This window comes from Haliotis asinina, chromosome 12 (assembly GCF_037392515.1).
Source record: "Haliotis asinina isolate JCU_RB_2024 chromosome 12, JCU_Hal_asi_v2, whole genome shotgun sequence".
Classification (NCBI taxonomy): domain Eukaryota; kingdom Metazoa; phylum Mollusca; class Gastropoda; order Lepetellida; family Haliotidae; genus Haliotis; species Haliotis asinina.
In genome coordinates, this window is record NC_090291.1 from 29,490,265 (window position 1) to 29,514,879 (window position 24,615).

General features: G+C 37.1%; 1 protein-coding gene across 1 annotated transcript in view; it reads left to right on the forward strand.

Annotated features, from left to right (window-relative positions):
- Positions 1–610: 610 nt before the first annotated feature.
- LOC137259040 (guanine nucleotide-binding protein G(s) subunit alpha) overlaps positions 611–24,615 on the forward strand; it is a 58,030-nt gene continuing 34,025 nt past the window's right edge. The window contains exons 1-4 of the mRNA XM_067796746.1: positions 611–1,019; positions 1,135–1,207; positions 1,417–1,471; positions 17,148–17,267. Of these exons, the coding sequence (XP_067652847.1) occupies positions 893–1,019; positions 1,135–1,207; positions 1,417–1,471; positions 17,148–17,267 (375 nt within the window). The 5' untranslated portion in view covers positions 611–892. The remainder of the gene's footprint in view (positions 1,020–1,134; positions 1,208–1,416; positions 1,472–17,147; positions 17,268–24,615) is intronic.

A 24,615-nucleotide genomic window follows, 5' to 3' on the forward strand; every position in this document is an offset into this window, starting at 1 on the left:
TCTTACTATTCAAAAATACCATTTTATGCCGTATGCGAGACGGAGATACACAAATATAAGTTGGGCCTGAAGCTTTGTTTCCTGACTGGGTATCATGTATGATACATGATTTGTTGCATAGTTCTATTTATGACTGAAGAAAAAACGAGGTCGTGAAATTTAAAAATACAAATAAACTCCTTTTTTCACCGTTACACTCAAACATAAAAATCTTGTATAGGAAAGCCCAGTTGCTTGAAGCGTCTCTAGAAGTGCCACTACAGCATATGTACTATGTAAAATCCAATCTTATTGATATTAAGCTTCGCGTATCTTAAATAAAAATAAGAGATATGACAAAAATATAGCATTAGCAAACGCCAGCGAATTATCTGTTATTTATACAAATATTGATATAACTGGCGTCTATTGCAGCTAAGTGTTGTTGCTACACCCACTGCTTGGCACTCGACCTTTCTAAAAATAATTTAATTATCCAGATAATACGTAATGAAAAAAATAACACTTGTATACACTAATACGAAAATGTCCCTGGTAGTCAAATAGCGGCCGATCATGTCGGCAATCCGTGTGATCGAATATTAGACCCTATTTGCGAAGCCTTCCCGGCATGCAATACCGCTCGCCCCACCCAATAAGTGTCTGTCATTTTGATGTGTGGTTGGCCTGGCTGTTTTCATGTCGGCGCTCGACGTACGACTATTTTCATGAAAAACCGGGAGGTTTACTGTCGAGGGGAGGGAAGCTAGGCCCGAGCGCCGGCAACAACGGGACGTGGGGTGATCAGCCCTTTGGATTGTAATCTTCTGTCATTGGGTTGTGTGCCGAAATCGACGCTCGTGAGATTGAAGCCAGTTCCAAACTGGCGAAGGTGGCGACCGTTGTGTCAAGTATGGGTTGTTTTGGAAGGAAAGAAGATGAAGATGACAAAAATGCAAAAGAGGCGAACAAGAGAATTGAGAAACAATTACAGAAGGACAAACAGTTATACAGAGCGACGCATCGTCTTTTGTTGCTAGGTCAGTTCGGGGTCTAAAATGGGCTTGCTGCTCTCACCGATTTCACTCGACTGCCATTGGGGATTATTCTAATATTGCTTGTCTAATGAGCTGTAATTTATTTTATATTCTTCAGGTGCCGGTGAGTCAGGAAAGTCTACGATTGTGAAACAAATGAGGATATTACACGTTAATGGATTTGGACCAGAGTAAGTAGTATCGTGTTTATTTCGTCTCGCTTTCTTTTATTTATGTCGCTATGCTCTGTCTAGGAATGGACGAACCGTATTATGCATGCATGACCATTTCCAAACCTTGCTGAAAGGGGTGTAGGGTTGTGTTCGGAACCGTCTGCCTTGCGTCTGTCGTCGGTGGTTTAGTGTTTTGAGCTCAAATATTGTTATTTTTGTATTTTCAGGGAACGTAAACAGAAAATTGAAGACATCAAGAGGAATGTCAGAGACGCGATATTGGTAAGTGTCAACATAGACTCAACCTGTCCTCCCTACAAGTGTATCCCATCGCCCAATATGGCGGACAGCATGGTGTAAAGTTCTTGTTACCTAGCTTGCAGACCGTGGAATTTACCTGAAAATAATCATTAAATGTTGAAACTGTGTTCCAGTATTATGATATAATATGCGGTAACATGTCTTAGCGCACTGTCAGTAGGGCCAGTCTGGAAATAAAGCCACGGTTGTTCCGAAACTGTTTAATACAATGTTGCAAAAGAGTTAAAACATACCATCATTGTTAAGAACAGTAACATATTACTACAAATCTCGAAGAATATACAGTTTGGTTCTTGAACTATAACGCTTTCCTGAATTTAGAGTAAATGCTCTTTTTATATACATAGATTCACACCCATGCTAAAGTAAGTGTTGCATTTTGAAAGTATTTTGAGGTCCCAAATTAAATACAGGAATTTTCTTCTGAGACAAACGACCAAGGCCATGTTATTTTCGAACAAGGCATGCATGAATGGCGTGTTATGGCAGTTAATAGCAAGTGTGGTGATATTTAGTATAACAACACGCTGGTGGTTGTTTGCTGGGAAACAGTGCATTCCATAGGATACACTTGTAAGTGTTTCTAAATAATGTAACGCAGAGACATAGCAAACTTTCAGGAAGACTACGAAAACATTATGCGTCAGTAATCATCGTACAACCCATTGTTGTCCTTGTATAAACAGAGTAGACAGCAAAGACTATTTTTAGTAACAGGTAGCTAAATGTTTGTGTCAACATTACAAAGCGAGATTAAGAGTGAACTATTTCCATAGCCTGTGCTTGTGATACTGTCAAACAAATAAGCCTGTTTATAGGCAACGCCAGAATTGTGTCACTGACTGATTCAGAAGGGGTTGTCGTTCTTTCATGTTGACATGTTTATTTCAAGAGGTAGCTACCCTTCATAAATTCATTAGAGAAGACGTGAGATCTGAAGACACCATGCCATCATGCTAAGATGACATGTTATTCAAGTGTTTATCTATCTTTTTCAATCATTTGTTTGAAAAACAATCCCTTCTGAGCGTGGAACTTAGGCAATACTTAGAATCCTATACAGCACTAACTTCTGCCAAACTGCACTTGACGTTCTGAAGAAAGGAATGCTTCTCTTTCAGTATACAGTGGTTGTATAATTTGTTTACAGAAGTTAGTTCTTGAAACTTTAACCATATTTAAACATGCTGTATCTAGTTGTCATCATTAGTGTTTTGAGACTTACATCTTGCTAGATTTCACGTGACGAAGGATGTTGTGTATCACCGATTTCCCTTTGAGACAGTTGTCACCGACATTGGAAAGATCTCATCCAAGGCCTTAACTGTTTTGATCCAACAAAGCAGGGAATTCATAGTTAGTTGTCTCCTTGCCAGTATTCGTTTGTGGTTTGTAATTGTAAAGAAATTTTTCAGCAGTGTCAGACTCGCATCATCAGGAAATGGACATCATTGTCTCATTAGGAAAATTAGGCAATTTGATTTGTCAGTTATAGTAAATAGTTTTCCCTGCATACCCATGGAGTAATATGCTTGTCACACCTCACTCATCTTATTGGCACTGTTGAAATTTTAAACTTTCTCAGAACCAGGGACGCTCTCATGAACACCTACATGCCCCTAGCAACTATTTCAATTGTACTCACTAAGTACTTGTGATAAACATGCCACTAGTGGAGTGTTTACGTATTTGAATACTTTGTTTACGTTTTTGGCTTTGTGTACAAGTACAAGGCTGTTTTTGCTTGAAAAATATAAAAATGCTACTTGGAAGCTGCATTCTTGAGTAGTGTGATTTTGTCCAACACCTCGGGGTTTTGGGTTTGATTCACTATGTGGTTACAATGTGTGAAACTTGTTTATCATGTCCCCTGCTGTGATGTTGCTTGAATATTGCTAAAAGCAGCTTAAAACCATTCTCACTAAAAGACCCCATACTATGCCATATTTAATATCTTGTTTCTAAATTGGTTTTTAAAATGGCATCAAGCTTGTTCATTCTATGAAAATAGGGCATCAGTTGTTAATGTTGTTATCTTTCAGTTTGAAAGGAAATTCAGAGATTATTTTGAGATAGATATTTTTCTAGATTTACTAATATTTGCTCATTATGTTCAATTTCCCAGTGACCTGTGAAGGTCTGGGGTAGAATAGGCCTTCAGTAACTTACACTTGCCATAAGGTAACTATGCCTTTTTGAAGAGGCGACTTAACAGGATCGGGTGGTCAAACTCGCTGGCTTGGTTCACACGTCATCAGTTTCTAATTGCGCAGATGTATGACCATGCTGTTGATCACTGGATTGTCTACTCCAGACTCAATCATTTACAGAATGCCACCATATAGTGAGTGAGTGACTTTAGTTTTACACCTCACTCAGCAATATTCCAGCTATATGGCGGCGGTCTGTAAATAATCGAGTCTGGACCAGACAATCCAATGATCAACAACATGAGCGTTGATCTGCGCAATTGGGAACCGGTGATGCCAGCGAGCCTGACCACCTGCTCCCATTCATCGTCTCTTATGACAAGCATAGTCACCTTTTATGGCAAGCATGGGTTGCTGAAGGCCTATTCTACCCCGGGACCTTCATGGGTCCAACTCCACCATATAGCTGGAATATGGCTGAGTATGGTGTAAAACACAACTCACTCACTCAGTTTCCCAGCAATGTGGTCCTGAGATAATCTTTTGGCCATGTGTATATGATACCCATACTTGTGAAACTAAGTGGCTATTTCCAAATTTAAGTGGGTATCTAATAAGATTTGATGCCAACCATTTTTTAGTCTGGGGTATTTATTTCAAATAACAAGTTTAAGAGGTGCAACATGTTTTCCTTCAATAATAGAGATAATACAAGATCCTTCAGGTTACAGATCAATAAGAAATAATACTAAGTTATGGCTAACAGCTAATGTAGCTTTATCAACTCAAGCTGTGAGAATATGTGCCTTGATCCATGTCCGTTTTGGTGCCACTAACAGCTAATGTCTTAAGTTCATTTAAGTTCATCACCTTCAATTGAACCGGATTGTGAAACACAGCACTTGCCTATTAATTCATCGAACAGTCCTCCAGTGAAATAGTTTCTGTTTGTAGTGTACAAAAATAGATATTTTATTTTGGGTGTGTGTAAGCTTTCAGCCATGCTCTCTCTTGTTTACATGCATGTGGAAATTCGATACATTTAAGGATCACATGACAGTCATGTTCAACGTAGATTAAATACATTTCTTTGAATTTCTAATACTTGCATGCAAGTTTTGAAAAGATATGTCTTTCAGACATGGAGAGAACATACTTAAGAATAATTAAACCTTTTCAACATCTTGGCTTAACCACAAATCTGTAAGATCTCATGTAAATGATAACATTCTTAATTCAGACACCCGGGTACATTTTCCTCTTTCAGTTTCATCCATTACTTATAACATATAACATTGGTGAAAGTAATGATAATTTCGCATTCACATTAACTTAATCCAATATTTAACAACATGCAGTTGTGTAGTTGTAAAAATATTATACCGCCCAAGTTCGCCCAAAATTGCTTTGTTAGATCAGGTTTAAGAATTGCAGTATGAATATTTTCAATTGAATCATAATGCCTGGACAAGACAAGCAAGTGATTGATATTATTGATAATGTTACAATGGCACAATCAACCAAGTAACAGGTTAAAAGGTAATAGAGGGTTGTTGCCGCTTACATAGGTTACCAGTTGCTGGGGGATCTCTTCTAAACCTACTCTTTCTAGAACTACACAGAGTAGGGATACATTCTTACCTATCTTCCAGGACAGTGTATAGACCATAATGTAAGTTTCACATGACATTACATGTAGCTGAATGTAAGCTTCCCGTTTGACATGGCAGTTTATGGTTCAGTGTAAGTTTCCAGTTTCACATGACAGTTTATGTTTCAGTGTAAGTTTCCAGTTTCACATGACAGTTTATGGTTCAGTGTAAGTTTCCAGTTTCACATGACAGTTTATTTCAATGCAAGTGTCACATGGCAGTTTATGGTTCAGTGTAAGTTTCCAGTTTCACATGACAGTTTATGGTTCAGTGTAAGTTTCCAGTTTCACATGACAGTTTATGGTTCAGTGTAAGTTTCCAGTTTCACATGACAGTTTATGGTTCAGTGTAAGTTTCCAGTTGACACATGACAGTGTTACTTTCCAGTGTCACATGAACATTGTCCAGTCAGTGTAAGATTAATCAAGAACTATTTCAGATACAGAATATTGCACACAACACTAGTCTATCGTCATCTTGTAATGTGTATTAATTATTGATTTAATTCAAAGTCGCCCAAGTGTTTGACACTACATGCCTTGCCAGAGTGGAGAATCCTGCAAAATACAAATTCATAATGAACAATAAGCTTTGAGTTAAAAATAGGGACAAATGTGTTTCATGCAACTTTATTCACAAAAGGTTACATTTGAGTAAACAATGCCCATGAGTCTTTCAAAAATATGATTTTGGTTCTAATTTTCTTCAGACTTCGTGTTTTTGAAGTTTTGTTCGCAGACGGGTTGGTGTATTATTTACATTTCTTGTCTTAATCTTTACTTAAATCCATTTTGTAAAATGAACATTTTGGTGGAACCAAACAATTCTTAAATTATTGTTATGAAATTTAATGAAAAGGGGCTAAGGGACTTTGTTTTCTGAAACTGCACTAATCTAACTTGCATGTTTGTTTGGGGGTTTGTAATAGGGACTGCTTTTATTCATGTGCTGTTTGTTTGGTTGCAGGTGTGACAATTAGCTTGTTCGTATACAGTGATACATGTATCTGAAACATTAGACAGTCTTTATTATCTGTGTGTACTTCTCGAGTTCATATAGGCTTCACAAAGTGGCTAATGATAATGAATATTCACTAAACTAGGTCCCCAGTACCTTGTGAATGCTTGTCTGAAGCATTCATACCTACTCATGTCATTCCGACAAGCTAGATGGCAACTAATACCCTTCTCAGGGCTACTTTTATGATTGGGTCTTGTCTAATTGCAAACTGGCAGAGAGATAATCTAGGACTGTTTCCAGTGAAAGATAACTCTGAATTTCCAAACATGGCTACTCTGAGAAAATGCCAGTTAATTTATAATGCAAAAATGAAAGTCACTTTAATTAACTTTCTTACAAATATGAGTAACAAGATAATGTTGTAAGCACAGAGATTATTTTGAAATCAATAATCATAAAGAAACTATTTGACCACATTTCACATTTTACTATGCAGAATTTGATTGGTTTGTCAACATTCTTAGTAGTAATGCAGTACTATACAGTTACTAGTCGTCTTGTTGGTCACAGAAGGAAGCAAGCAGTTATGAATGTCTTTGACCATGCATCATGCAATGCTTGTTGCTCATCATATCAACCGCTGGTTCGCAAGACTCATCTGATGCTGAAGCTGTTGTGATTGATCCTTAATGGCTGCTGTTGTTAACTGTGAGAATTATTAAACATCAACACTGTGGAATCTGCATGGTCACTGTAGAAGGATGTGTGAATTTTACCTACTGTTTCACTCTAGTGAACAGATTCACAGAACAATTTCGTTGCCACCATGATCACATTTAAGTAAATTATTTCAGTTTGCATTGAGAAAAAATTAGAAAGGCAGGGCAAAGACTTATACTTTCCCAGACAGATCGTCTAAGGATATCTTTCCATTGCTAAATGTCTATTGTTGTTGCCGTGAGAACTATACCTATTAATATAGCATGGTCGGGATATAAATAGGAATGATATTGCATTTATTGCATCTCAGTGTTAAATCCAACAATTATTGTTGGCAATATGAATATGATATTACCCAACCTGTCAACCATGAACTGCATGAATGTTATCCATTTATCTGGTTTGAAATAAGCAGCTGCTTCGAATTTATTTCAACACTTTATTCAACGTGTTGATGGCATGAAATTATGATGTCAGTTGTAGTCCATTGACCAACAATCGGCGCTGGTGTCTTCCACCTCCTGGTTTTTTATGCAGCTCATGCATGTAGAGTCTTATCTTCCTGGCGACAATAATGGCTTTGGGTATTTGTTAGCGTTCTGTGAGAAAATGTAATGGTTTGATGGAGCTGTGTACCAGGGTGGCATATTCGGGGAGGATTAGTCAGAGGGCTGGTTAGTCATGTCATTGATATCGGAGGCACTATGTTCATTGTTCTTACCTGTCAGTTAGTGGTTTGAAATATAATTCAATCATGGATGGTGTTTTGTTGTGGTTATTGACTCGGGCAAGGTTCCTAATATCACACTAAGTGAATTATATTTCTGATTGATTTAGCATTATGTATTGTCAGCCAGTATTTGTTGTTTTTGAAATTTTGATTGTTGGTTATTTTCTTTTGAAATTACTAGGTGTGCAGGTTTGATTACAAAATATCATCTGTTATATTGCGTCTCATTAAATTTGCATTTTGACTGATCCAATGAGTAAACATGGTGAATTTATTGATTTAGACTTGCTATAATCACTTAAGTGCACACATTGCACATGTAGAGATTCTGAAGTTATGAGGTGACAGAATATGTACTGATCCTGATTTGATTCTCTCTAGTTATCCTGACAGTGAAAACTTTCTGTGATATGTTTCCCAAGAATAATACAAACAACTCACCCAAGTACACCCACCATGACAGAGCTGGTGTTGGGTGTTTTTTTTCCTTAGTTCATTTCAAGCTATCGAATAGAATTTCGAAGTGGCTGGCACGGTAGCTTAGTAGTTAAAGCGTTCACTCATCACACCAAAGACCTAGGTTCAATTCCCCACATGCAATTCATAGTGATGCCAATTCCTGATGTCTTTTGTCATGGTATTGCTGGAAATTGGAATACTGCTAATAATGATATAAAACTAAGCTCTTTCACTCACTACACCTAACGTTGACATTAGGTTGTGTAACAGCATTAGAATTCTAGTAATAGTTTGGATAGTAGTCAGTATGTAAGGAAATATACTTTTACACACTAGGACCAAGTTTCCCTTGCCTGATTGGCTGTAGGATGGTTATGTATCGGGCATGCTTGCTGCATATTTGACACAGTTGAACAGTATTAATCCTTCATGATCCTTGGAGGTGCAACTTAAGATTGGTTCATGCTCAGAGGTGCGATATGTAAAATCTAGGACTAGCCACAAGCTTAATGCTGAGTAAAGTAAGATATCTTATGGACAAAAGAAGCTTTGCTCAAAGTCCATGCATTAACATTGTGAATTACTGAAAATAATGCTGCATGACGAGTTTGAGCTTTTGGATGAAACCTTCTGTTGCACAATTTGATATTTTTATTAATATCAATAGATTTTTGTGTGAAACACTGCCATGTAGCATGTGAAAAGGATTTCCTAGTGGCTTCAGTTGCTCAGATGCTTGATAGTAGTACCCATGAAATTTTATGATAGGTAAATAGCTACCAGTAAGCTTTGACGATAAGGCACTACTGGAGGAAAAGACTTTGTTGAGGTTATAGTGAGATTCATGCGATATTTACAGAAAATACTGATCAAGCTGAAAAATGTGTACTAGTATAATGCAGTTTAGTAATAAGGGAGACTAAGCTTGTAGTATTCTGATAAATAAGAAAAATAGATATGCACAGGCTATTTCAGCTTCTTGAGAAATGCTTTACTTGTCATATGCTTCACTGTGTGCTCCTGATTAACTTTTATGTTAGCCTGCAAATTTTCAAGACTCCCAAACACCAATAGATAACTTAACTGACAGTTGGATGTTTTATGAGGTGTAAACAGATTTATTTTGCAAATTAAGAGAGCACAGAAAAACAAACTTATAATTGACAAGTAGCAATGTTAACAAACATCAACAATGTTGAGACTCAACATTTGAACTAACATTGTTTGGTAACTATGACCAAATGCTTGGTTTATACTGTTAAGGAGATTTAATAAGTGATTCCTCCTCATTTTTCTGATCACCTGAGACACTTTAAGGCATATTTGATGTTTGATTCAGGCAGGAACTGGTCTTGAGCAACCCATGCTTGTCATGGGGGTGGGTGGTTATAGTTGGTGTACGCTCGATGTATGTCATTGTATCTCAACTGCTTAGATAGATGCATAGATGTCAATCACTGTATTGTCTGGTCCAGACTTGATTATTGACAGACCACTGGAATATTGTCAACCAACAAGATAAAAGGGCATCTCGTTGCCTCATAACTATTGCCTAAAATGTTTTAGTCTTTTCGAAGTAGTCTTATCAAGGTATAGCACAGTTTCTTAACAACTTTGTCTCAGACAACAAAATTGTTTGAAGAAGTACCCTTCTTTATCAGATTTACAAACATTACATGACTATGTTTCATATAATTTAGATTCTACACCATTCAAAAATAGTAGGGGATATTCCATTTTGGGAGCATGCCATTGCCAATGCATGTGAGAAAATGTAATATATATCCATACAGATGAAACATTTCGAAAGGAATGGAATGAATTGTCACATTTTCCCTTAAATTTTCTTCATCATCTGTTTCCTCCTTGGCTTCATCATTTGCATTTTAAGTAGGGGATACTGGATATACAAGATTGATAAAATCCAATCTCCCCTACTGTTTTTTAACGGTATTATGAATCATTGACAGTAAGTCACATGGCATCTGATCCTACTGACACAGACCTATGGAATCACACCTGCAGTATGTGAGTTATGGTGTTGAGTTAGTGTTTGTTAATTTTTATTCATTTCAACAAACAGTATGAAGTTAAAGCTTGTTCTCATGTGTTGATGGAGACTGGTGAATTATGATGGGCAAATGACAGTGAGGGGAGAGTGGTGATGAATGAGCGGGGACTGGTGAGGGGGATCACAGGCTTACAGTTAATGCTTACTTTTGTTGATGGGGGAAGAATAAATCCATCATTCACAACACAGGGTTGCTATATTTATCCACAAGAAATATTCATTGGCTGTAAGTGGGTACATCATGGGCTGTATGTGTAAAGACAAGGTCAAGGTCACATTGTGCAGGGAAAGTTCGTATTTATCTTCACTGGCTTTTTGATAGAAGAAATTTGTCTTTTGATATTTCTGTGGCTTTGTAGTGGGTGTGAACTCTCAAACCCTCCCAGCCCAGCCTGTAGACATGTTGTAGATGACCTTGAGAACTGACTGCGATGTTCATTCACACTGAATAGTATCATTATGAATTGACAATCTAAATTGTTTGTAGGCCCCTATGTTTCCATGTTTAAAACATTGAGGCATTTGTTTGTTTTCATATCTTGTGAGTGCACTGTGTGAAATGATGATTTAAGTGATGAACATTGACATTTTGCTGAGTAGTTAGTTGTAGACCAATGAAGATAGAGTGCAGGAAAGCCTGTAGCTTAAAGATTCCATATTTAATCCGTCAAGGATTCTGCTACACCCTATTCCCCCCCCCCCGTGGTGTTCAAGATTTGAGGTGTTGATAATCTATACTATAAAGCTGAATCATGTGCTGTGTTGACAGTATTGATTACATTGACGGTATGTTCATTATTACTGTAACCATGGTAACAGGGGTGTAATAATGATGATGAATTTGTGTATATTAATGGGAACAGGTACCTCCAGGTTAAGGAATATACTTGTATGAAATGTTATTTACAATTTGGATTTCACTGGAATGAGTTTTGTTTGTTTTTGTTTTTTGAAGAGGTTATTTAGGAAGTACAGTTGTCTACATTTGATGGGAGTCATTAGTATATTATGCAAACTTTCACATAAGAGTGGTTAGTTTGTCAACACTGGCACAGAAACAATATTCCCACCTGCCTTTGTGCCCAGGCTGTATAAAATACAGTAATACTTAATTAAGTATTTATATTTTTTAATCTTGCTCTGTTATGAATATATTTTTGCAGAACATTAAATTAGTGCCAAGATTAGAATGTTTGTGATTATCTTTCTTGTATTTGGTGTTTTTTTCATGACAAAAAATATAAATGAGTAAATTCTTTCAAAGATGTCTGACAAGTTGAAACCATCTTTTGGTTGCTATGGTTACATACATACTTAAGATCAATCATTCATGAAACATGTCATGAGAACTCATCCAGTAAATTAATTCCTTGATGAAAATATTCCTACCTCCATTCTAACATAACTCGACCTAGATGAAGCATAGCGATATGTTTGTAAGCATAAATAACTTTGTTTTAGTTTCTCCTTCTCAATTATGTATCAATGCTAATTATATTTCCCATAATTGCATACTCTCAATTGTATTTGTTCATACCTTATCACAAAAAAATGGTTACCAATTATATCCTCTGCAACACTAACCTGGCTTGACATTAAGGTTAACCCCAATGCTTCGTGCCATTATTGTGCTACAATTAGGCTGTTACTGAGTTTTATAGCTGGTGGCATAACAACTGATATTCCCTCTTCATGTTTTATGAAGTTGTTGATGGCTAGGGGATTACGCAGTTTATGCCAATGAGCTTACATTCGTGAAGCATAAACTGTGAATGGAGTTGGTCACTGTCAGCATTGAGCAATCATTTCTGGTCGTACTGCTGTGTCCAAGGCGTCCAGTATGTATCGACTGAGGCGGCCGAGGTAGCTTGCAAGAGAATGGCGACACTGCTGAGAGACGGAGAGAGAGAGGGGGAGAGAATCAATATCTGGATGACTCCTCTACCAACTATGCAGTGATTATGCAAGGCAGCCTCAATCAATATCTCAACATCAGTGCTTCTTACTCTAGCAAGCTTTTTCATCATTCATGATCACCAGGGGGATAAGTTATTTCATTTTGCTGGATATCATCAGCTAAGTAAGGTGTGACGACATTCGGCTAAGTATTTCCCCTGATGCTAGTTTGCATATAGAAAGCAATTAAAACGTGTGGTTCATAAACAGTGAAATATTATTCTTATTTTAATCCTAGTGTAAAAACTGTTGCTCAGTTTGAGTATTTAAAAATAACCGTGAACCAGTTACTGCTCACATGTTGCCTGGTTTTGAAATAGTTTGCATTTTTAGGACTTAATCATTTTTTCAATAGGTTGACATTTGTAAGGACTGTTCTGGGTTTATTTTCAAATGTACGTAGATCTCAGATGATACATGGGCGGTGGGGTAGCCTAGTGGTTGAAGCGTTCGCTCGTCACGCCGAAGACCCGAGTTCGATTCCCCACGTGGGTACAATGTGTAAGGCCCATTTTCTGGTGTCCCCCGCCGTGATATAGCTGGAATATTGCTAAAAGCGGCATAAAACCAAACTCCCTCCCTCCCTCCCTCAGATGATACATGCCAGTTCAGGTTATGTAGTTAAGTGGGCCTTCTACTTATTGCCAGTCATAGTCAACAGATAGCCCAGTTGCTTGGTCGTTGCTTGCCTTGCAGAATATCTCAGTTTAGTTCTCTACATGGTGTTATGAATATATGGTCCCTTTTGTGTGCTTTGGAATTGACGATGGGCATGATTGTTACAGATGTAACATAAGAAAGCAAATTGGCTACTTATTTGGGGGAGTATATATTCCAGTATAACAATATGGTGAGATTGTGATGCAGTCAATAATTTCTTGCAGAGTCATACATGGAACTGCATGTGCTGGACATTCTGCTGATTCCTGCAGAATCATAAATTGCCAAGTACAGAGTAAAATAATTATGAAATATACTTGTTCTTGTGTCTCAGAATTATTTTTAATCAACTCCTATCTGAAATGTGTTTTTGGTATCATTTTCGAAGATTTAATTTGTCTGTTATTTTACATTTGGTTGGTGTTGGCAATAATTGCCTTTCCCCTCACCATAGACCATGGCCTCTGCCCTCGCTTTTGTTCAGAAACCTACTGTGTTTCGAAACTGGAGCATTTTTAACACCACGTTAGTCATAAGGTTAAGATCAAGTACAGGTAGTATTAGGTCTGTCTTTTGTATGGCAGAAAATTTACTAAACTAACCTTTTAGCCAGGAGTGTCTTGCATCTAAATATATGCATGTGAATCGTGCTACACCTCGCATGACAAGTGAACCAACATTGTGTATGCACAAGCTTGTCCAAGACTCTGAATCTATTTTCTTATCATGTCCTGGTTTTAGATTTGTCTTTTTGAAGTCATTCCAGGTTTATTTTTAGGGCCTGCACTGGAAAGTGCCTAACAGTTAAATCCTGTTTACACAAACCCAATCTCAACATATGTGACTTGCTTATCAGAAGGGTAGTATGGATGCTGTTGTGTAATGAATGTCAAGCATAAAAAGTCCAGAAACCAAGCTGTCAGGATATATTCATATTGTTTATGTCAGAATATAAACTATGATCATATACAGTATATTTTGTGACTCGTAACAGTATTCCAGCAAAATCACGTCAAGGGACACCAGAAATGGACTTCATGTATTTACCCATATATTTATTCATAGTGACAAGTGACCACTTTAACCACTAGGCCACCCTGCCACTCCATCTTGTCATTAAGAGGTAATCGATCACTTAAAGTGATCTAAGATCTTGGAATAATCATGCTTATTTGAACAAAATATTTCTATATGTTGTTTTGTAAGAGTTAATCATTAAGTTACTTATCTTTGAAATAATCAATGTTCATTTTAATGGTCATCCTGAAGTTAATTCTTTCATCGCATGTTTTAATGCTGAAGCACAACATGTTTGGAATGGTATGAGATTTCTTGGATTCTTTATCACTGGAGACTCAAGAAAACATTTTATAATCAGAAACATGATGTTTACATCTGCAGTGTACATATGAACTATATGGGCAGGTAGACAACACAACAATGAATCTTTGAAGTACAAGGACATTCAAAGTCCTTCAGGTTGATTCCAGTGCCTATTAATATCTTTGTATGAAGAATTCGTTTCTATAAGATTTCTCAACTGATTTTCTCCAAATGCACCTCAACTGACACTGCAATTTTACTGTTATGGCATGGAACTATATTGATGACTTCCTTCTAAAACATATTATTTTATGTTCTTTACAAGCTTCTGTGCAGTGTCACCTTTACTGCAGGGTTGTGCCACAATAGAATTGCCTGAACCCCTGTTGCCGTAGTGCAGCTGCACTGGTAATGTCAGTTGCTAAACAGTAGATGTATTGATAACTGTAAAGCAGCAAGCAATTTATAGACGTAAATAATTCAGCCAGGTCTCGCACACCAGTGGCTGAAAATGTGAACTGTGCTTAATCCTGACTGAGTATGTTTCTTAGCAGTAGATTTCAGTTACTTTTGGTAGCTGGGTATAAGAGCCCTAGGGACCAGTTGTACTTACTACCGAGTCCCAGCCGTTTTTTGTTGTGTATTTCAGTGTTCATCAAAGGAACAATTGGAATTGCTCTGTTATTTGTTTAAACTGACAAACTAGTCTCCGAAATGAACTAGACTCGTGTGGGCTTCGTTGTATATATTTGCTTCAGGGTCTGTATGACAGGGTGATTGGGTAGCCTAGTAATTAAAGCATTTGCCTCTCAACAGGCCCATGTCTGATGCCCATGGGTACAGTGTGTGGAGCCCATTTCTGGTGACCCCCCACCAATGTATTGCTGGAATATTGCTAAAAGTGGCATAAAGCTCAACTCACTCACTAACCACTGTTATGCCTCGAGGCTGACAGAATTGATAATGGAAACTGTCTTTTGAACAGTTAGCCAGTTGTTTAAGCTTCAGGCCAAGACCCTGAAGCCACTAGCAAGTTATCAAACCAGTGGTTTATAGCATGAACAATGCACAACATTACTGGCTCTGATGATATGTAACCAGCCAATAGGGTTTTGGTATTGTGTTATTCCATACCACAGACAGTTGGAATTTGTTTTCTTCAAGTATACTGGTCTCGGCAGAAAAGTATTTCTGACAATGGCATAACAACCTCACTCACTCAAACATCACTGCACTTTCAAGGATGACGCAATTATTCTGTTATCTCAAACAATTGCTTGTTGAGCTGATGTAAAATATCGACATGTTGTGTTGACATTTCTGTTAATAACCCTCGTCATGATCGCTATGATAACTAATAGTGGTAAAGGCAGCCCACATATAGACATAATGTATGAAATTATCTGTCATTAGTGTCTCCATTTGGAAGACATTCGTTACACATTGAGTGATTGGGACTTCATATTTAAAATGGTGGCATTTTAATAAGAGTCGTAAACGAGGTGGAAAAAAAGAGTATGATGCAGCTCTAATTGTCTTTACATAACAGTAAGTTTGATAACTAATTTTAATGTAATGTGTATTTTGTTATGTCACTGAAAGAAAAAAACAAATATTTGTGAAAAACATCAGGCTTGTTGACTTGGTTGATACATGTCACCATATCCCAGTGTTGTAGATCGATGCTGTTGGTCACTGAATTGTCAGGATCATCCCAAAGCCATGTAATTAGGATATTGCTGAGCGTGGTGTTAAGCTAACTAACCAATCGTCATATTTGTTCCTCTGTGGAGTGTTTAGCTGGTATCATTTATAACTTTAGAATCCATGAAGATCCGAGGTAGAAAAAGCCTTAAGCAACCCATGTTTGCCATAAAAGGTGACTATGCTTGTCATCAGAGCCGACTAACAGGGTCAGGTGGTCAAGTTCGCTGACTTTGTAGATACATGCCATCAGTTCCCAGTTTGCAGATCGATGATCATGCCTTTGATCACTAGATTGTCTGGATCAGACTTGAATATGTACAGATTGCTCCCATATAGCTGGAATATTGCTGAGTGCGGACTAATACTGAACTCACTCTCTATAACTTTAGTTATTACCTCTTTCGCTGTGTTTCTGACAAACACTTGCACTTGCGTTTATGCTTGGCCATGTGCTGACCTTGTGGACCTTGATGATTTCTACTGTATTCAGAATTCAAATCAGTTTGATTCCATAGTCCATGTGTGCCATGAAAACATATGCACATATAAACAATTTCACTGTAAACAAAAATGTAAATTGAATAAAGTGAAATTAAGATAGTGAATCCTCATAATTTTGCCTTGCCAATTGCACATTTAAGCCTCAGATTTTTATTCACTGTAGGATAAAAGTTGTTTAACAAATCATCATAGGTTCAAATGACTATTATCAAAACACATCCTTCAGCAAAAGATATATGTATGCATCCAGGGAGAAAGCATTAAAATATAACAAGAAGCAAATGTTGAGTTCAAGGTCAGAGGTAAGGCTGATAAGGGGGTAAGTGCAGTAGTTGGAACAGTGAAACAAATGCATGTACAGTGCTAAATGATCATTAAGTTAGACCAACCCTACTTGTTCTTGGTGTTTTATTTAATGTGTGTATTCCCTGGTAATACATTTTGTAAGTAAGAATGCTATCTGGACTGAGTTATTTGCTTGTTTGTACATCTAGATACTCCAGTGTCTAATTTAGAGACATTGAGACATTCTGATCCTTTACTCTATTGTTCGCCTATGAGATCTTTTTGATCTTACATGAGATCACATGAAATGTTCTTGACCTCAATGCAATGTGTGAATACTGTTTTCAATATTTCCCCAACAATTTCCGTTGAATATATGTCTGTAATGCATGACAAAGGCAACGCTGAACATTAGTCATGCACATACATGATAATAATGTTGTATTGTTTTGGTTTTTTTCAGACAATTACGGGTGCAATGAGCACGCTCAACCCACCAGTTGTGCTAGGCAACCCAGAAAACCAATTCCGTGTTGATTATATACAAGATATTGCCAGTCAACCAGATTTTGATTACCCAAGTGTAAGTATTGAAAAATGACATATTCTTTTGGGGAGATTTTGACTGTCGTTATATTTATTTTGTCTTAAGGATCAGCTAGTTACAATCATGTATTTGTACAGAGTGATTAACAAGATTAGGACATCATAAACAAATTTTTTGTGTAGATCAATGCTCAAACTCTTGGTCACTGGATTCTCTAGCCCAGACTCGATTATTTACAGGTGGAATATTGCTGATTGTGGCATAAAGTAAACGAACTCACAAAGGCACTGAGGGGTTTGACTCATGCTATCAATTAGAGTTTGCCTGTCCCAGTGGTGATGCCAACTGGAACAATTCATTCATTAAATGACCGTCGATGGGGGAGGTTGGATGGAATAGTGTTCGCTTGCCATGCCAAGGACAAGGGTTCAGTTACCCAAGTGGGCTAAGTGTGCAAAGCCCATTTCTGGTTTCCATGTCATGATATTGCTAAAACCGACGTAAAACTAAACTCACTCTCACCCACTCATGGAGGGTTAATAGTCATGGTCTGGACGGACATAGATGGTCCAGTCAATGTGACCAAATTTCCTCCTTTTGTCGTGACAGAAACATGTAAATAATCCTGGTTCATTTTGTTGGTGTTTGTGGCTTTATCACACAATACCCATTTGCATTGGTTTAAGCGGTAAGTGTCCAAGATCTGTATTATGTTGGGCTTTCATACCATATACTCAGGCATACCCAGGGGTTAAAAAATCCCATCACCCGACACCCAGGACAAGTCGGTATGCCAGTTTTCATTTCAGGCAATCAAATAATGGTGACTTACTTGCCTGTGGGATACTAGATAATTCCCACTTGTGGTTTCAAACTGCTGAAAAACCCTTGGATTTCATTTCATATCTTCTCAAAATAAAGCCATTAAATTTCGCATATTTTATTTTGATAATAAAGCAGAGTTATCTTTCTTTACCATTTATCACTTAATGATAAATAGTCCAATGAACACTGCATCAAATACCACACTGATTTATTCTTTCATAAATGCATCATCATGATTAAGTAATAAAATCAGGGCAAGTGAAAAATTAGTCAGTTACTTTCTTAAAGTCACTTGCCCTATGGCAATGGCCTTTTGAAAAAATGTTGAACCTCTGCATGCCATGATAAATTTGGAATACAGTTCAAAGCAATATCAAACTGGGGCCCAATATTACACACAGCACAGTATGGTATACAGAGATATGATATATGGCTTTCAATATGATTAGAATGATATTTAGAAGAGAACAGTAAGCATCCTTTGGGGAGAACATGGTGTACAGGGGATTGATGTGAATATTGTTAAGGTGAATGATATGTGGGGACATCACTGTACATAGGGATATACTGTAATTGTAAATCATGCCATAAACAGATATGTTGACATGCTGTAGACATTTGTATACTGACATGCCACTTATGGGGAATATATGATATGTGATACATATACTCTGAGGCCATCCAAGTCTCAAAGGTTTTAGATAATAAAAGTTTAAGTGGAATAAAAAACATAGGGTAAGATTCCTTTTTACCATACGAAATCATTTTTTCAATATTTTCCTTTTGTAAACAGGATTGACTAGTTTCTTGACCCAACCAGATCAGTGTTGTCATTTGATTATGATGTCATGGTAACTAATGACATCACAATGATCTGTAAGCACAGTGATGCAGTTTCACTATCTCCTGGGAGAGATCTCCTAGGATATAATAAAACATGTTCTATATTTGGGAATATGCCAGAAGAATGTACACACTAGGATATATTTAAACAGGGATGTTATATGTACACATGAATCCAGTGCTATCAACTAGTAATACTAATTCCTTGAAATGATAACATGCAATGTAAAACTGAATTGCTGACAGTGGTACATGTAATTAGGCCATTCTGTCAGGCTGCCACTGAAGCATTAGAGCACTATATCAGTAGAAAATAACTTTTTCCAAATCAAAGTTAGCTGAGAAAGGCACATATCGACCAATGTTCCACAACAAGTCTTTGTTGTTGCTTCAATCTGCAGAAGTCTACTCTCCTATATTGATAGAACTTACTCTTGCTTGAGATCCATAATAGGTACTGCTTATAAACAACATCATCACGGTTTCATAAGGAAAGAAATATGTTATTTATTTATATGCAAAATTAGGGCGGAGTAAGTATAGGAAGAATTCCACCAAATAATGATCTATGAATTATATTGCTGTTCTGCATGTTTCTATTACATTTTCAACCAGTATGTACATACAAAATTATTCTTTGGGTACCTGTCATTTTTGTGCCTATCTACTACCTACCTATCTACTCAAGACAATGAATTGAAATGATTCACAGAATGAGGAACTGTGGGTGTTTGAGAGTTAGTTGGATGGGAAAGAAATGTAATATACCGTGAATAAAAAGTTAAGCACCACCCAGTATATTTTGCAAAAATATACGAAATATTTCTGAAAAAAAATCTGAGCTATCATAATTTGGTTTAGTGCTTTTAGTTAAAAAACAAAGCCATAATGGAAATTATCTTTCACTTTCAACAGGATGTATGCGCTTTTGGAAAACATGCATTTTGTTTTCTTCAAAAATTATACTTTCTTTTGAAAAGTGAAAGTCAGAAATGACTGTTACATGGTCATATGATTGTCACTTTTAACAAGTGAAACCTAAATGTGATAATCTTGTATAAGCACAGCAGGAATAGTTATTTTGATTTAAAAAGCAGTGTCATCATATCTGTAACAATATTTCCTTTAATTGTAAATACAAATGATTATGATATCCCTAGGTCAGTTACCAGATGAACCTTCTCTAAATATGGATTGGTCTTCCCAATTAGTTCAGCCTAACATTTCCACAGTTTCACATCTTAGTTTTGAACTAGGCCGGCGCTTAACTTTTTATTCTTGGTATATTTGATACATCTTTGTGATGCCATTTTGATTGATCAGCGCATTCCACTTCTGTTTTGGTTGACATTGTTACCATTGTGAAGTGGCATAGTATCATGGAAATAGGATACCCACTTGCAGGTCTTGTGCCATGCAAGAAACACTGTGTCTATAGCAAACTTCCATGGTTCACCTGTTGTCATGGGAACAGGGAGCCTGTGAATTTCATTAAGCATGGAAAAGTATATGATATGGTATTTATTGACTATATGATTTGCAGTTAAGAAAAGTTATTGTATGATTACAAATGGGATTATATAAAACTTATGAAACCTAGAAATTAGGTACACTGAAGACAATATGGCTTAAAATGGTTATAACTGTATAAGAGAAAATAGCTTTCTCTAACAATCCTTCCATAGTGCTACTGCAATCAGTTCGTCAAGGTTTTCTTTGAAGTTGAGGTTTGTTAGCAATGTTTATTGTCAGAGAAACGAAGCAATTGCACAATATGAAAAAATAAGACGATATACTATGAAACTATCCTTTTCCATCCTACTTGAACACAAGAAATTTCCTCTTCAGTTAAATATTTTGAGGTCAGTACCTACAGAAGCAGGATGTTAACTGGAATATATATATAAGCAAGGGTTTTTCTTAAATCCTAATGAAACTGCTAATACATAGGACTTCAAGCTGCCACTTAAGCACGGCCTTGTTTTTTGTGATACCATCGATAAATATACATCTTTCATTTTTGTCACAGACAACCTTGAAAGGAGCTATTTTAAGGTCTTAAGAAAATGTTCTTAATTAAGATAAAGTGAGCTATTCTATTCTACAGCTATTTCAATGCAAAAGCATTGTTGCAGGCAGTTCTATTTCAATGGTAATGTATTGTGTCATTCTGTTATTTCAGTGTCAAACACTTTGTGGTGATTTATTCAAAAGAAAGACAATCCAATATCATGGCTGTTTAATGCATATCAGCTAGTATTCTGTTACCAGTCGATCTTTTTGTCTGTTGTAAGTGAAATCCCTGGAACTATGTTCTGTTATGTGTGATTTATTGCATCCAAATGTGACCAGGGTTAAGCATTTCATTCCAGCATGAGTGATGGACACAGGACAGTGGACCCTAGTTCAACTATCTCTGGTCGTATATGTTTCAACATTATAGCTGTTATGTCCCTATGTTCATATTTCATAGGGCCGGTCATATGACTCTCTGCTGTGAAAGACACCCACAGTCACGCATTCATAGCTCTGAATACCGTTAGGTCTAATTTTAACCTTCATTCCTCTATAATTTGTATTTTTTCTACATGTTGGTAGACACTTGCTAAGCTTGAATGATCATCTTAGAGGATATGCCTGGTAGGAGGCTGTGAAAAAGCCTGTATCTCTGAACCAGTACTTATTATGCAACAAAGCTCAAGTTGGACTTGCACAGGTTGTTCCTTGATTATTGAAGACACCAAGCCGCCAATCAAAGCAGACTGGCTATTTATAGCAGCAAACAATATAAGAATGGTATATGAGGTATTCAGTGTGTTGCTTGAAGCGAGACGAGGCCCCATGCTGTTGAGCTGTTGTGAATATATCCATCACTGGCCAAGCTTTGTAATGGAGGTTTGATCAGTAGGACTATCGGTCACATGACTCCAGAACCTGTTGTCTGCTGGCTTTGCCTGGCCAGGCTATATATAGAACACCAGCATAAAATTAGGGCCAGGCAACAAGCCAGTGATAAGAAATGACTTGAGTGCTCCTCTCCCTTGCAAGTGAGGGTTTGACCTGGTGGTTGGGATGTCATGGCCGCCATCCCTCCTGCACTGCTCGGGAGGGTGCGCTGTTAAATACAAGTAATTCAGGATGTGCTAGGAGTAATTGTATTTTATTTGAATAGGCTGTATTTGTCAAGCTACTCATAATTTTGGGTGAAGTACTGGAAAAATCTACATGAAGTACAAAGTATTATTTTCATAACTTAAACATCATAATTATTGCATATCAGCTGATATCAGTTAAAGATACTGTGAATGTATCTGTGTATTTAGTTGAAGTAAAATAGAGCAAAGCTTCAGTAAACATGATGCCGATAATGAGTTAAAAAAATTACATTCCACTATTATTTACATAATGTCTCTAATAGATATAAAATGGAAATATTTGAATGTAATTCATTGTTGGGTCATTGTTCTAATTTGAATTACTCTGTTTTATTTGAAAAATGACACACAAGGGCTAAGATTTTCAAAATTCTCTTTTTGCGAAGATAGTCCTAAGTTAAAGAACCAGAACTAAGCTGTATGGTGTCCTTGCCTTAGATTTTGTTAGAAAAGGCCCTATGTTGTCAAGGGTAATTGGCTTTCTGACCCATAGGTATTCAAATCTGGATGAATGACTCATCATGTTTTGGGTTATTATAGAGGTCAAAACAAATTAAAATGCTCAGTTTTCCTCTGTAGAGGACAGAAAGGTGTTGATCCTGAATTTTTTAAAGGTCAACAGCAACTGTTTAATGCTGGTTTGTGGAAACATTCTTTCATCAAATTCATATTTCTACCGTCATACAATTCATACGTTCTTCAGGAAACTGTCAAAACTGAATGAAATTCTGTAATGTTGTACGGAAATATGATAGATATCCTTAATCTTATCAAATGAGGGTCATGGTTTGTATTTTTTTGACACACATGAGTTGGATGTCCAGTGTCTGTTGTGGGAAGTACTGTATATTCAGTAGCTCATGATTTCTGTCTTGCGTCACCACATCCCTGTAAAACAGTTTTGGAACAGTTGAATATTTGTCTTCCAAATGCATGTTCCAGTTTTCTATCGCATTTGGCAAACTGATTTCTGTTGGCTTTCCTTGTCTTGTTTCGGTGACGTATTTCAGTTGTGTCTTCATCCAAAGATAGCTTTGCCTTCCAAATCCGCTCACTTCTCTCCTTAAAATTCCCCCAGGAAACATTCTAAGAAGACCTCTCTTCTCTCACACTGTGTTGGGTGCAGTAAATGGACTTGCCATTTGGAAAAACTAGTTGATCACAATGAAGGGTCTTGGGCTTTTACACAGGATTTGTCAAAGGGTCTGTCATTATCAGGTTTAGTGTCTACTTACTGACTTGTACCCAAATCTTACAGATGCTTCAGAGGTGTCCCTCGTACAATCACATGGAGAAAAACCCTTCAATTTCCAAGAAAAACCCAAAGAAGTTAGAGTGGTGTTTAATCATTTATGTGGAGTCCAAACGTATTACCATTTATCTATGTTATGACCATAGAACCCTGTGCCCATAACAGTTTATCTTCAGTAGTTTCACCTGACGATAGGTCCAGAACAAGCCCGGAGACGTATTAAACAATGAAAAGATGAAACCTAGGGAATTCACTATACTCATCAAACAGCATTTTCTAAAATGCCAGTCAAGCATCTTTTTCTGTTAAATAAGGTTTAGAGGGAGACATTTGAGGTCCACCTGAGTCCTTATCATTTATGAAGTAATAAATGAACAGTGCTACTTGGCTTTATCGAAGATAAGTCCATTGCTGATTTCTATTAGCAGAGATTTGATTGTGATGGGCTTTTGTGTGGTTTATCCCTTGTGGGGATTATTTTGGTTGTTTTAAACTGACACAGTAGTTACTGAATAAATATCATCATTTGTCAGTTTGGTATTCTCTTTCAGTGAAGGTATTCAGAACATATTGTCATCAAATCATTAATGAAACTAAAGCCGGTGGTTGTAAAGAGTTGGGTGAAACTTTCCACAGAGCCTCTACCATGGAAGGTAGATTAGTGTAGTGAACCGTTTTCTTGTCCCTTAACTCTGGATTCTGTCTGCAGTCAAAGACAAATTCAGTCTACCTGTCCTCAACATACACGACTTGTGATTCCTATACAGGTATTAAATGCATGGCCAACAATGGAGCTGTTTAGCATGGAAGGCATACAGTGAATAGTTGTGTATTTACCACTGTGTAATATGGATCGTGCCTCCATTAGGCGAGTATTGATGTGTGGGTAAACTTGGCAGTGTTTCTAGCCTGGACAACATTGGTCGCTGACCTGGAGCGGAGAATTATATCACTGACAGTGCTGTTGGCATGATCAGTTTGAACAAGGTCACACAACTGGGGAGGCCATTTCTCTGATTGTGCGGCTGGAAGTTCAGTTTGACATGTCTGTTCTTTGGCAGTCAATCAACAATATTTCAAGTATCTAGCTCATCTTTGTAGCACAGAATTATTTTCAGCAAATTCCGATTTCTGTTTTTGTAGAGTATTGATTATTGAATAAAAGCAACTTGACACAGTTGGAGAAAAATCTATGAATTGCAGCCAATATTTGCAGCATAATGAAAGCCTGATGGTCTAATTTGTCTACAGGATCAAGTGTGTGGTTGAGATGGGTTAAATATTGAAGAATAAGGAGAGTGACATGGCA